At 41.6% G+C, this 12,482-nt stretch overlaps 1 protein-coding gene across 1 annotated transcript; it reads left to right on the top strand.

The window, feature by feature from the left end:
- Positions 1-7,677: 7,677 nt before the first annotated feature.
- il22ra2 (interleukin 22 receptor, alpha 2) lies at positions 7,678-12,006 on the top strand. The gene is made up of 6 exons (XM_020460376.2): positions 7,678-7,781; positions 7,902-8,034; positions 8,499-8,677; positions 8,800-8,969; positions 9,449-9,625; positions 10,041-12,006. Exons 1-5 carry the CDS (start codon positions 7,718-7,720, stop codon positions 9,596-9,598), a joined length of 696 nt encoding a protein of 231 aa, XP_020315965.1. The 5' UTR covers positions 7,678-7,717; the 3' UTR covers positions 9,599-9,625; positions 10,041-12,006.
- The last annotated feature ends 476 nt before the right edge of the window (positions 12,007-12,482 follow it).

The raw sequence follows: 12,482 nt of genomic DNA, 5'->3' as shown, positions 1-12,482 counted from the left end.
ATAATAAGGCTGTTTTTAAAATATTATTTTCCCCTATCATTTCCCAATATACAATAAATAAACTCGGCAAAAAAAGAAACGTCCCTTTTTCAGGACCCTGTCTTTCAAAGATATTTTGTAAAAATCCCAAAAACTTCACAGATCTTCATTGTAGAGGGTTTAAACACCGTTTCCCATGCTTGTTCAATGAACCATAAACAATTAATGAACATGCACCTGTGGAACGGTCGTTAAGACACTAACAACTTACAGACTGTAGGCAATTAAGGTCACAGTTATGAAAACTTAGGACACTAAAGTGGCCTTTCTACTGACTCTGAAAAACAACAAAAGAAAGATGCCCAGGGTCCCTGCTCATTTGCGTGAACGTGCCATAGGCATGCTGCAAGGAGGCATGAGAACTGCAGATGTGGGCAGGGCAATAAATTGCAATGTCTGTACTAGAGGTCGACCGATTTTAATCGGAATGGCTGATTTTTAATTAGGGCCGATTTCAAGTTTTCATAGCAATCGGTAAACGTCATTTTTTTGACACCGATTGTGGCCGATTACATTGCACCCCACGAGGAGACTGCATGGCAGGCTCACTACCTGTTACGCGAGTGCAGCAAGAAGCCAAGGTAAGTTGCTAGCTAGCATTAAACTTATCTTATAAAAAACAATCAATCTTAACGTAATCACTAGTTAACTACACATGGTTGATGATATTACTAGTTTATCTAGCTTGTCCTGCGTTGCATATAATCGATGGGGTGCCTGTTCGTAGCATGTTCGTAAGCATTCATTCAAACATCACTTTCATGCATTTGCCAGCAGCTCTTCACTGTGCTTCAAGTCCCGTGATCAGGCTTGTGTAACCGATGTCAAATGGCTAGCTAGTTAGCGGGGTGAAGCACTAATAGCGTTTCAATCGGTGACGTCACTCACTCTGAGACCTTGAAGTAGTTGTTCCCTTTGCTCTGCAAGGGCCACGGCTTTTGTGGAGCACTAGGTAACGATGCTTTGAGGGTGGGTGTTGTCGACGTGTACCTGGTTCGAGCCCAGGTAGGGGAGAGGAGAGGGACGGAAGCTATACTGTTACAATGGCAATACTATAGTGCCTATAAGAACATCCAATAGTCAAAGGTATTTGAAATACAAATGGTATAGAGAGAAATAGTCCAATAATAACTACAACCTAAAACTTCTTACCTGGGAATATTGAAGTCTCATGTTAAAAGGAACCACCAGCTTTCATATGTTCTCATGTTCTGAGCAAGGAACTTGAAAGTAAGCTTTTTTACATGGCACATATTGCACTTTTACTTTCTTCTCCAACACTTTGTTTTTGCCTTATTTAAACCAAATTGAACAGGTTTCATTAATTATTTGAGGCTAAATTGATTTTATTGATATATTAAGTTAAAATAAGTGTTCATTCTGTATTGTTGTAATTGTCATTATTACAAATAAATACATGGAAAAAATAATTGTCTGATTTAATCTGTATCGGCTTTTTTTGGTCCTCCAATAATCGGCATCGGCATTGAAAAATTATTATCGGTTGACCTCCTAGTTCGTACTGTGACACGCCTAAGACTGCGCTACAGGGGGACGGGATGGACAGCTGATCGTCCTCGCAGTGGCAGACCGCGTGTAACACCTGCACAGGATCGGTACATATGAACATCATACCTGCGGGACAGGTACAGGATGGCAACAACAACTGCCCGAGCTACACCAGGAACGCACAATCCCTCCATCAGTGCTCAGACTGTCTGCAATAGGCTGAGTGAGGCTGGACTGAGGGCTTGTTGTAAGGCAGGTACTCGCCAGACATCACCGGCAACAACGTCGCCAATGGGCACAAACCTACTGTCACTGGACCAGACAGGACTGGCAAAAAGTGCTCTTCACTGACGAGCCGCGGTTATGTCTCACCAGGGGTGATGGTCGGTTTCACATTTATCATTGAAGGAATGAGCGTTACACCGAGGCCTGTACTCTGGAGCGGGATCGATTTGGAGGTGGAGGGTCCGTCATGATCTGGGGCGGTGTGTCACAGCATCATCGGACTGTGCTTGTTGTCATTGCAGGCAGGCAATCTCAACGCTGTGCGTTACCGGGAAGACATCTTCCTCCCTAATGTGGTTCCCTTCCTGCAGGCTTATCCTGACATGACCCTCCACCATGACAATACCACCAGCCATACTGCTCGTTCTATGCGTGATTTCCCGCAAGACAGGAATGTGAGTGTTCTGCCATGGCCAGCGAAGAGCCTGGATCTCAGGTCTGGGACCTGTTGGATCGGAGGGTGAGGGCTAGGACCATTCCACCCCAGAAATGTCCAGGTGCCTTGGTGGAAGAGTGGGGTAACGTCTCATAGCTGGAACTGGCAAATCTGGTGTATTCCATGAGGAGGAGATGCACTGCAGTACTTAATGCAGCTGGTGGCCACCCCAGATACAGGTACTTTTGATTTTGACCCCCCCCCCCCCCCCCCCCCCCCCAGTTTATGTCTCAGTTGTTGACTCTTGTTATGTTCATACAAATAGTTACGCATATTTGCTGAAAATAAACGCAGTTGACAGTGAGAGGATGTTTATTTTTTTGCAGAGTTAACAATAAATATACAGTGCATTCGGAAAGTATTCAGACCACTTGATTTTTTCCCCCACATTTTGTTACGTTACAGCCTTACTCTAACATTTATTAAATAGTTCCCCCCCCTCATCAATCTACACACAATACCCCATAATGACCAAGGAAAAACAAGTTTTAAACATTTTTGCAATTTTATTCTAAATAAAATAATGAAGTACTCAGTACTTTGTTGAAGCACCTTTGGCAGCGATTACAGCCTTGAGTCTTCTTGGGTATGACGCTACAAGCTTGGAACACCTGTATTTGGGGAGTTTCTCCCTTTCTTCTTTGCAGATCCTCCCAAGCTCTGTCAGGTTGGATGGGGAGCGTCGCTGCTGCTATTTTCAGGTCTCAATGGTGATGTTCGATGGGGTTCAAGTTTGGGCTCTGGCATTCAAAGACTTGTCCCTAATCCATTCCTGTGTTGACTGTGCTTATGGTCGTTGTCCTGTTGGAAGGTGAACCTTCTCCCCAGTCTGAGGTCCTGAGTGCTCTGGAGCAGGTTTTCCTCAAGGATCTCCCTGTACTTTGCTCTGTTCATCTTCCCTTTGATCCTGACTAGTTTCCCAGTCCCTGCCGCTGAAAAACGGTATGATGCTGCCACCACCATGCTTCACCGTAGGGATGGTGCCAGGTTTCCTCCAGACGTGACGCTTGGCATTCAGGCCAAAGAGTTCAATCTGGGTTTCATCAGAGCAGAGAGTCTTGTTTCTCATGGTCTGATATTACTTTAGGTGCCTTTTGGCAAACTCCAAGCGGGCTGTCATGTGCCTTTTACTGAGGAGAAGCTTCTGTCTGGCCACTCTACCATAAATGCCTGATTGGGGGAGTGCTTCAGAGATGGTTGTCCTTCTGGAAGGTTCTCTTATCTCCACAGAGGAACTCTGAAGCTCTGTCAGTGACCATCGGGTTCTTGGTCACCTCCCTGCCCAAGGCCCTTCTTCCCCAGTTACTCAGTTTGGCCAGGCGGCCAGCTCTAGGAAGAGTCTTTGGTGGTTCCAAACTTCGTCCATTTAAGAATGATGGAGGCCATTGTGTTCTTGGGGATCTTCAATGCTACAGACTTTTTTTTTTTGTACCCTTCCCCAGATCTGTGCCTCAACACAATCATTATAGGGTATTGTGTGTAGATTGATGAGGGGAGAAAAAGGCTGTACCGTAACAAAATGTGGAGAAAATTGAAGGGGTCTGAATAGTTTCTGAATGCACTGTATACTATTTATATCTAATATAAGCAAATAAAATTGATTATTGTAATTACTATGATATTAAATACAGATTTGAAAGAGCAAACAAATTGTTATGCTTGCAGGGATGTCTGAAGGACATTTTCATGTCAATGAAATTCTACCATAGAGGAAGGGAAGTAGGTATTTCAGCAAAGCCAAACAAATAGTATTGAATGAATAGTGGACCAGATCTTAACAGGAAAAACCTCAACTGCTTTTATTGAAATGATACCTCACAAAGGTACTACTACTAAATAAGGAAGAAACGCCGGATGTCTGTTTGCTTTCATTTTACATTTTAAGTAATCACTACCTGCTCGTTCCTCTAAATGGCATGGGCAGACTGTGCATCAGGAAGAGGCCCCTAGACTAGTTCCCAGTAAGAGGAGACAATTCCTCTGCCTTTAATTACTACCAGTGAAAAGTAAATCAGATATTCCCATTGTTCTAGTTCTGAGAATGTATGTGAAGTGGGAGCCTCAGGGCCATTACAAAAGCCTGGCTCTCACGGGGGAGCAGGTGTAAATCAACAGGAGGAGAAAGGAGGGCCGCAGTGAAACAGTGATGGGATAGAACAGCTGGGGATTCCCCAAAATGGCTCCAAGGCAACCACGTTTGTTGTCAGGATACTTTCACAAAAACACTCTTCTTAACTCTTTGTATGCCTGCACATGATTTGCTTCTTCTTGAGAACTTCTAAATGACCGTTGTTGTCACACAAGGATATTCATAAAATATACTGAACAAAAATATAAATGTAAAGTGTTGGTTTCAATGAGCTTAAATAAACTATCCCAGAAATGTTCCATATGTTGTGCACAAATCTATTTATGTCCCTGTTAGTGAGCATTTCTCCTTTGCCAACATAATCCATCCATCTGTGTGGCTTATCAAGAAGCTGATTAAATTGCATGATCATTACACAGGTGCACGTTGTACTGGAAACAATAAGGTCACTCTAAAATGTGTAGTTTTGTCACACAACACAATGCCACTGATGTCTCAAGTTTGAGGGGGCATGCTGACTGCAGGAATGACCACCAAGCTCTTGCTAGAAAATTGAATGTCCATTTCTCTACCATAAGCCACTGTCATTTTAGAGAATTTTGCACTATGTCCAACCGGCCTGACAACTGCAGACCATGTGTAACTATGTCAGCCCAGGACATCCACATCAGACTTCTTCACCTGCGGGATTATCTGAGACCAACCTCCTGGACAGCTGATGAAGCTGGGTTTCCACAACCAAATAATTTTTACACAAACTGTCCGATTTTTGTTTAGTATAGAATAAAATGGCATAGAATATACTTTTATTTATATAAAGTGAATCATACAATATTCTACGTAGGATCATTTGTTTTTCTTATGATAATGCACTTTCTAAATGCAATAGGTAGTATGTTTTGATCAACTGCAATGCCTAATTTGACTCAAGGTCATTGGTGTTTATTCATTTATGCTTTGTCACAGGTATGGACAAATTGCCATAAATGGCAATTACTACAAAGTTGAAGTAAGTTTGAATTGAGGAAGTATGGTAAAGGTCAGCTTTTTATCTGTTCCAGACCCTGTGTTCCAGATGCCTATTCATACAACACCCACACACACCTCAAGCCAACATCCACCCACACACCTGAACCCATTACACTGCTTTACGCCTCTACACTAGCACGTTAGTATTCATGCCAGCATAATATTATCTTGTTTTTGTGTGAAGGTGTGATTTGCCCACACACATTGATCCTAAAAAATATTCTAACATACTTCACACAACTTTATGGCACCAGTTGCATAATTCAATTAATTTATCAGACAGTGCAGTAGTGTGTGTGTGTGTGTGTGTGTATACATACATACATACATACAGTGGGGCAAAAAAGTATGTATGTATGTATTTAGTCAGCCACCAATTGTGCACGTTCTCCAACTTAAAAAGATGAGAGCGGACTGTAATTTTCATCATAGGCACACTTCAACTATGACAGACAAAATGAGAAAAAAAATCCAGAAAATCACATTGTAGGATCTTTAATTAATTTATTTGCAAATTATGGTGGAAAATAAGTATTTGGTCAATAACAAAAGTTTCTCAATACTTTTATATACCCTTTGTTGGCAATTACAGAGGTCTGGTAGGCTTTGTTTTCTGTAAGTCTTCACAAGGTTTTCACACACTTGCTGGTATTTTGGCCCATTCCTCCATGCAGATCTCCTCTAGAGCAGTGATGTTTTGGGGCTGTTGCTGGGCAACACGGACTTTCAACTCCCTCCAAAGATTTTCTATGGGGTTGAGATCTGGAGACTGGCTAGGCCACTCATGGACCTTGAAATGATTCTTACGAAGCCACTCCTTCATTGCCCGGGCGGTGTGTTTGGGATCATTGTCATGCTGAAAGACCCAGCCACGTTTCATCTTCAATGCCCTTGCTGATGGAGGTTTTCACTCAAAATCTCACGATACATGGCCCCATTTATTCTTGCCTTTAGACGGATCAGTCGTCCTGGTCCCTTTGCAGAAAAACAGCCCCAAAGCATGATGTTTCCACCCCCATGCTTCACAGTAGGTATGGTGTTCTTTGGATGCAACTCAGCATTCTTCGTCCTCCAAACATGACGAGTTTAGTTTTTACCCAAAAGTTATATTTTGGTTTCATCTGACCATATGACATTCTCCCAATCTTCGTCTAGATCATCCAAATGCTCTCTAGCAAACTTCAGATGGGCCTGGACATGTACTGGCTTAAGCAGGGGACACGTCTGGCACTGCAGGATTTGAGTCCCTGGCGGCGTAGTGTGTTACTGATGGTAGGCTTTGTTACTTTGGTCCCAGCTCTCTGCAGGTCATTCACTACGTCCCCCATGTGGTTCTGGGATTTTTGCTCACCGTTCTTGTGATCATTTTTACCCCACAGGGTGAGATCTTGCGTGGAGCCCCAGATCGAGGGAGATTATCAGTGGTCTTGTATGTCTTCCATTTCCTAATAATTGCTCCCACAGTTGATTTCTTCAAACCAAGCTGCTTACCTATTGCAGATTCAGTCTTCCCAGCCTGGTGCACGTCTACAATTTTGTTTCTGGTGTCCTTTAACAGATCTTTGGTCTCGGCCATAGTGGAGTTCGGAGTGGGACTGTTTGAGGTTGTGGACCGGTGTCTTTTATACCGATAACAAGTTCAAACAGGTGCCATTAATACAGGTAATGAGTGGAGGACAGAGGAGCCTCTTACAGGTCTGTGAGAGCCAGAAATCTTGCTTGTTTGTAGGTGACCAAATACTTATTTTCCACCATAATTTGCAAATAAATTCATAAAAAATCCTACAATGGGATTTTCAGGATTTTTTTTCTCATTTTGTCTGTCATAGTTGAAGTGTACCTATGTTGAAAATTACAGGCCTCATCTTAAGTGGGAGAACTTGCACAATTGGTGGTTGACTAAATACTTTTTTTGCCCCACTGTGTATATATAGTGCAGTAGCCGGTACAGATGTTAATATTGCACATATTGGCACAAAGTTTTTTTTTCTCTATCCATCTTCACAAGGGTTAAACCAAAATATTATCTACAAAGTAAATGTACATTTGTTTCCTTTACAATTTTCTGCTTGTTTATCTATATTACCATATGTGCCGTGTCGTCACAAACCTTTTGTTCCCTCTTTTAACTTTTAACTTCCATAGTTAAAAATGGCACTGAGTTGAGCTAAATCTGTCATAATACCTGCATATCATCTATATTACGGAGAAAACGTCACAAACAAGATAACTATGCCTCTCATGGAAGTTAAAAAAGGGAACTATGGTTGGTTAAAAAGGGCACAGAGCTGAACCAGGTCTGTATGTCATAATAACGCGCTACAGCTAACATGGCATCCCTCCTGATCCCCACTCTACTGCTGTGCTACAGCTCGCTCAGTCGCTGCTCAGAGAGTAAGTCCCGTCTTAATATTCAACATGATGCATGGTTATAATATCGAATGCCTGCAATGTGTATCTCTCTTCCAGTTTAGGGGAAAATGTCTTGGTTTATGACACTGGTCTCCATTTCAGGCAAAGAATATCCTCTAGATGTCTTCGCCCCACAGGAGGTGAAATTCCACTCCCTAGACTACAGAAATGTCTTGCATTGGAAGCAACATGCCAACTCTACCAACGACCAACAATACTTTGTCCAGTGGAAAGTGTGAGTATCAAAACTGTTTGAGTCAAAGCTTTGTGAATCTGTTATAGGCTACTATATGAACACACATATGTTTACTATATCGTCCTATAGCTCAAAATCATGTAGGACAATGAGCTAGGCATGTGCTGATTGCAATTCAGGAGTTGTTGTTTAATTTTCTGTTCAAACAAATGAGAAATGCTTTTCAGTATGTTTTCTTATAAAAACGGTACATTTTACAACAAGTAAAACACAGGTGAAAAAATTTACATGTATCAAGACCTGACATGCACCTCTCCTACTTTGTTTCAATTTATATTTCTGGGCCTGTATTCGTAAAGCGTGTCAGAGTAGGGGTGCTGATCTAGGATACGTTTTGTTTTATGGATCATGACGAATAAGATTATATAGACCGGGGGGTTGCTACTCTGAGACGCTTTATGAATACAGGCTCAGATTATTCCTTAAATTTCTCCCCACCTCAGATATGGGGAGAAGCAGTGGACCAATGCAAAGGAGTGTCATGGCATCAGCCGGCTGCTCTGTGACCTGAGCAAGGAGACATCCAACTCCAGAGAATGGTACTACGCCAGGGTCCATGCAGCCCACTCAGGGACCCAATCATCATGGGTCATATCTGCCAGATTCAACCCTAAGTGGGAGAGTAAGTGCTTCTCATTACTATCCATGGTAAATGGGTAATCAGAAGTGTTTTATGTAAACAAGGATTTACAATTTCAGAGCTGTCATTACTAGACAGCGTGGTTTGGCCTCTGTATCTTGCAGCCTCTGTCAGCCCACCGACTATGAAACTTCATGTGACGGAGAAAGGCATTGTCGTCCGGCTCAAGCCTCCACGCTCTCCCCACAGGAGACCTAATGGCAGCTGGATCAGTGTGAGGAGGCTGCAAAGAATGTCATTTACTATACACCTCATGCAGAGTGATGTTGAGGAGGTAACTAGCTTCTATTTTTTTAATAATTTGTCAATTGTCCTCAACAATGGAATTTTCCAACTTTAACTCAAATGCCCCGTTTATACCTTGCGCTAACGTGTTTTTGGGGATCTGATTGCGATGATCCAATCACTTCTTATCAAGGTTTGTTGCGTCTACACTTGGTAATTAAAAGGTGTCTTATCTGTCCACTGTGTCTGCATTGTAACCAGATGTCCTTGTCCCTCTGTGTATGCAAATTACATACACAGACAAAGGTTGCATGTTAACATCAGGTATAAAGGGAGCTTAAGACTTGAGACAAAATGGTCACAGAATAGTTATAAACTACTGAAATAGTTGAGGTTCACAGAATCCTTCAAGCTTTTTAGTTGATGAGTGCTGCCAAGTGATTCAGAAGTCTTCAGAGTTATGATTAACAACTCAAAATATCTCTAGCACTTCTGTCTAAGCCTATTCTCTGACTAATCCTTGTGAAGGAAACATTTGAAATGGAGGGCTGTGCCAAACAGTTCCTGATCTCAGATCTGAGCCCCGGGACCACCTACTGCCTGACGGCCGAGAGTCGCTTGCACCTGCTGGGCCGTAGAAGCACCCGGAGCCCTAGGGCCTGCATCACCACACTGTGAGGGCCAGGATCTAATGTCTTCCCCCAGGTATGCCTTACGTTACCCAGCACTTTGCGCCTCGGGAGCAGGCAACACCTGAGACAGCCAGCTGAGGCTAGCATCAGAGTCTGGCCTTTGTTGGTAGCCTAAAGTGTAGACCGGTTGTACACTCTCAGGGAGTCAGGGAAGAAAGGCTGTTCAAAACAGGCTGCCGGCCAGGACAAAAGATTACAAAATGAGGGGATAAGTATTACCGTCATCTGGGAGAGAGAAATCTCTCCCTAGAGAGATTCATATGGGGCGAGTAGTGCCTTGGGATTACATTTGCTTTGTCAAATCTTCCCTTTGAGTTAAAAACTTCATTGTTCTGTATTTTTAGATTATTGACATGTGCAAAGTCATCCAGATTTGTTTTAGCTTTGAGACACTTAAGTTTCTATCCTCTTTTTATTTCCCCCTGCAGGGGAAAATGTAGCCCTGGATTTCTCTGCCAAACCGGAAACTCAACATGATACTGTGACAATCAAACCTCACTTGAAGTATACACTGATTTATCCATTATTACCTCAGGTACTGCACAGGGATGCACTTTTAGGATCCTTCACATTTCTTTCATCGATAACTTTTGTTGACTAATGTTGTACTTAAAACAATGAGTAGACACCAAACAATTAAACATTGTGATATGTCATCAATAATTAAATTACAGCACACATAGCAGGGGTAGGTAACTAGATTCAGCCACGTGCTGATTTTTGTCAGAGTGGATGGTTGTGGGGGTTAGAACACAATTATAATAATTTGTGCACTGCAGATTGACCACAACTAAGCCAAAAATGAGATTTCCTAAATCAAAATCATTTTTAGATGAATTCTTGGTGATTTGAAAGTATTATTTTTTTAACCAAAAACGTAACATTTTGGGAGGACAAAATATCCCACTTGCGGACTGCCTGTTGCAAATTAAAATGAAAGGGGGATACCTAGTCAGTTGCACAACTGAATGCATTCTGCCAAAATGTGTCTTACGCATTTAACCCAACCCCTCTGAATCAGAGAGTTGCGGGGGCTGCCTTAATCAATGTCCACAGGAGCAGTTGTTGTTGGGGGTTAACTGCCTTGCTCAAGGGCAGAATGGCAGATTTGTCCACCTTGCTGGCTCTGGGATTTGAATCAGCAACCTGGCCCAACGCTCTTAACCGCGAGGCTACTTGCCGCCTCACTATGCTAATAGGTAGATATTGATAAAGCACAATCATTCCTATCCTTGTGTAGTTGGTGCTTATGTAGTTGGGGTGGGGTTGCACTGTAGGATAGATGTGAAGGAGCTCTGCTGTTCTCTGCAGTCTGTGTTGACGAGGGACAAAACAACCTACCGTCTCCTATATAATTGCTAAGGTTGCTTTTACACAGGCAGCCCAATTCTGATATTTTTTTCACTAATTGGTCTTTTGACCAATCAGATCAGCTCTGAAAAATACTTGACGTGATTGGTCAAAAGACCAATAATGGGGAACAAAGATCAGGCTGCCTGTGTAAACACCGCCATAGAATCCCAGTAAATTACAGTCTCCTGGGTCCTGATTACATTGACATGTAATCAATGAATGTAATGAATCAATAATTCAAATAATGAATCAGTTTTACTAGCACTGGTTTAGCAGAAAGCTGCTTTTTAAAATTTGCAATGACTGATATGTGGTTGTCTTACCTACCTTACTTGAATGCACTGACTCTAAGTTGCTCTGGATAAGTGTCTGCTAAATTACTCATTACACTGTCTGTATTCAACTGCAAATAAAACCTACTCATTTTGCTTTGACAAACATATCCTTGCGGATATCTTTATTGAGGTTGATTTACAGAAGGGACACTAATAATTCAAAACAAATATGAACAATAATTGTTTATCTTATACTACAGTCATCTCAGACAACAATTCAAATCTACAATTCATAAATTGCAATTTCAGATCGTACAACAAATCCTTTTGTGTAAGATCAACAGTCCATTTGATCGCTCTTTATGAATGCATCCTACCTCATACTGTATCTTTAACATCATATCACTATAGATTTGTTCTGTTTCCACCAACCTGTATGGAGCATGACACGGGACAGAATCATATATTTCACATTTCATTATTCAGTCTTACGCATGCAGCAACAATTTTAACCCTGAATAAAATTACTCTCACTATTATGCTCTGACTTAAATTGTTTTGAATTGTAACAGAATGGCAATATGTTTTCAGACTGGTTTTTGATAAACATCAAATGTGTGTATAATACATATATAATAGGATTTTTTGTTTTTACAAATCATACATTTTCATGTTTTACAGGTTTAACCTCCTCTATGAAGGAAAAAAATCTTATTACAATGTATTCAATTTCTTGGGATAAACACAATACAGATGATTCATTCAGGAAATAACTAGAATACATACACTAGGTCACAAAAATAAAAGTATGTACATGGATACTACATAACAAGTCAACTTTATTTTTTAATAAAATATATTTGTCAATTTTACTTTTACATAATTTCACAAACCAAACAGCTGATTTAAAAATACAGTATCAAAAATCTGTCTCATGGAATGTGAGTGACTTTGAGCTTTGGTGAAAGTGTTGGGAACATAGGAGACAGGTTGTTTTCTCCCTCGTCAACACAGAGAGTCTGCAGATCAACAGCAGAGCTCATTCACGTCTATCTCAGGGTTCTCCCCCCCCCACCACTACACAGCTGATCCTCAGGACCAAGTTTGGGAAACCCTGCTATAGAGTACCACAGTATGAGTCATAGATACCCATAGAACCTAGCAGGGAAATGGTTTCAATCATTTTTCCACCATTCATTTTACACTTCAAATAAGGGCTGTGTAGGCTTACCCTAGCGTGAC

The sequence above is a fragment of the Oncorhynchus kisutch genome, linkage group LG25 (genome assembly GCF_002021735.2).
Source record: "Oncorhynchus kisutch isolate 150728-3 linkage group LG25, Okis_V2, whole genome shotgun sequence".
Lineage (NCBI taxonomy): Eukaryota > Metazoa > Chordata > Actinopteri > Salmoniformes > Salmonidae > Oncorhynchus > Oncorhynchus kisutch.
The sequence above is the reverse complement of the archived record's forward strand: the minus strand, read 5'-3'. Positions and strand labels throughout refer to the sequence as shown.

Excerpts from the sequence above, each read along its gene's own strand:
- il22ra2 (XM_020460376.2), top strand. The coding sequence starts at position 7,718 with ATGGCATCCCTCCTGATCCCCACTCTACTGCTGTGCTACAGCTCGCTC. Across the intron at positions 7,782-7,901 it reads GCTCAGTCGCTGCTCAGAGA|GCAAAGAATATCCTCTAGAT; the intron begins GTAAGTCCCGTC and ends TCTCCATTTCAG. Across the intron at positions 8,970-9,448 it reads TGCAGAGTGATGTTGAGGAG|GAAACATTTGAAATGGAGGG; the intron begins GTAACTAGCTTC and ends ATCCTTGTGAAG.